The 1,959-nt window shown below is 41.6% G+C and overlaps 1 protein-coding gene across 8 annotated transcripts in view; it reads left to right on the top strand.

Annotated features, from left to right (window-relative positions):
• Nucleotides 1-538: 538 nt before the first annotated feature.
• Nucleotides 539-1,959, top strand: part of ascc3 (activating signal cointegrator 1 complex subunit 3) — a gene marked incomplete at its 3' end in the record, with an annotated part of 122,202 nt that continues 120,781 nt past the window's right edge. Inside the window, 3 exon segments of one of the 8 annotated variants that reach the window (XM_014330396.2) lie at nt 578-657; nt 991-1,049; nt 1,219-1,384. In XM_014330396.2, coding sequence (XP_014185882.1) covers nt 1,295-1,384 — 90 coding nt within the window. 8 annotated transcript variants of the gene reach the window in all.

Genomic DNA, 1,959 nt, shown 5'->3' on the forward strand with positions numbered 1-1,959 from the left:
AAAAAAAAAAAAAAAAAAAAAAAAAGTATCAGAATCATTGAGCGTAGATGGCAAAAGAAAGGAAAAGTCTGCAGACTCCAAAAACATGGACACGTACCTTGAACTGGTTTGATTTGTAAAGCTGCTACGCTAGCTATTTTAAACCACTTCAAGGTCACTTTAAATCATTCAAATTTTATATGTAAATTCAGACTGTTATTGATGCTTTTACCTTAATTTTAAAGTGTATATTTATTCCTTTTACTTTTACCTTAGTCTTAAAGTGTATATTAATTTCTTACTCTTTTTATATTTATTGCTGCCTTTGCACTGAATGAACTGGAGCCTCGTCGTCTCGTCTACCTGTACTGTATATAGCAGAGAGGATACTAAAGTTTACTTTTCTTTTCAGGCGGAGACCGCATGTGCCGTTTAAAAGTACTAACTCCGCCCATAAAACAGAATTCGGTGTTCGCTGGTGTAAGCTATAAGCGCACCTTCTCTGCTTACGCGGGTAATGTAGTCATTTTATCCATGCCCTCTATACAGCCGCTTGACGTCTAAACTACAATACCCATAATCCCTAGTTTACATGCACCTTGTGTTGACATCTGCCGGTAGCGTACTCACACACTGACTGTTGGATTTGTACGTGGCGCTTTAGGAAGCAGTTGAAGCGTAAGTTTCACGTTGTGAATGGTTTATAGACTCATCTGTCGCAGTTCCTGTTGCATTAATAGTGACGACAGTGTTAAAAGTGAGTTTTAAAGAGATGTAGCAGGCAGCATGACAGCCAGCTAGCAACGCGCATACTTAGCGTTAGCTTTGTGTGTAATAGTCGCGCGAGAACTTATAAAAGTCAGCTAAGGCGCGTGCATTATTCTTCTGTTGGAGATGTTTGTGTTAGCCACCTGACTTCCTGTAATCCGGGACCTTTCAAGTTTCCGGAGACAACATGCATCTGTAGATAAACCAAGCCAGTCAGTTCACCAAGAAGTTTTTATTTTCCAGATCATTTCGTCCCAAGTGTCTCATTCACTCTCCCACGAACGCAGTCAGCCTCTTCACAGGTACCGTGACTACCATGACCACTGTACACGGACGGCGTGTTTGTTTCACAACATCAGTGGCTGTTGTGTCGCGAGGCATAGGTCCAAAGCCCTTTGGCTGCTTTGTATGTGGAGTTGCTGTGGAGTAGAAACACTGAAGGTTCATCTTACTGTTGTGTTTGTATGTCAGCAGGTTCCAGGAGAACCATAGATCCAGAAGAACCTAGATCCAGGACACCAGGTGTGTGGGGAGGGAAACAGACACAATGTCTCCTCCTCGACTCACAGGAGCACTTCGGTCCTTCTCCAGTGTCAGCAAGAAGGAGGACTTCAGCGAACAGCTCTATGATCTAAAGGTGAGACTAAATCGTTTATAAATGAATTGTGCTGATAATAACTTTTGTGTATAAGTGAGGTTTCCTGGACAAAGCAGCTGGTATACTAACAGACTGTCTTCATGTTGCTCTATAAAAAGAGTCAGAGCTCTGTTGGGGCCATTATTACTGTATTCTTGACGAGCAATTACTTAATGAATTTCTTCACAAATAACATTTTAATCATTAAAGATAAATTATTCATAACCAGCTCACAGATGTATCTATGTGTACTACTTACTATGAGTGCTACTCTTTATTTCTGGTTGATTTTTCTGAGGTATCTTTAGTGATTACTTCATCGTATCTGTTAGACCAGCGGTCCCCAACCCCCGGGCCTCGGACCGGTACTGGTCCGTGAGTCGTTTGGTTGAGTCGTTTGGTCGTTTGGCCGCGAGAGTTGAGGCTCAGGTGTGAAATGTCTGGTTTTCAGGGTTTTTATTGGTTTTCAGCGTTATTTTGTTATCGTTTTATCGTTTACTCGGTTTTCCTGGCTCTTTTCACGTGTGTTATGAATAAACCTTTTTTTCGGTACCGGTACTAGAGATGGACCGATC

Source organism: Haplochromis burtoni, unplaced genomic scaffold (genome assembly GCF_018398535.1).
Source record: "Haplochromis burtoni strain Fernald_Lab_line unplaced genomic scaffold, NCSU_Asbu1 Contig_785, whole genome shotgun sequence".
Classification (NCBI taxonomy): Eukaryota; Metazoa; Chordata; class Actinopteri; order Cichliformes; family Cichlidae; genus Haplochromis; species Haplochromis burtoni.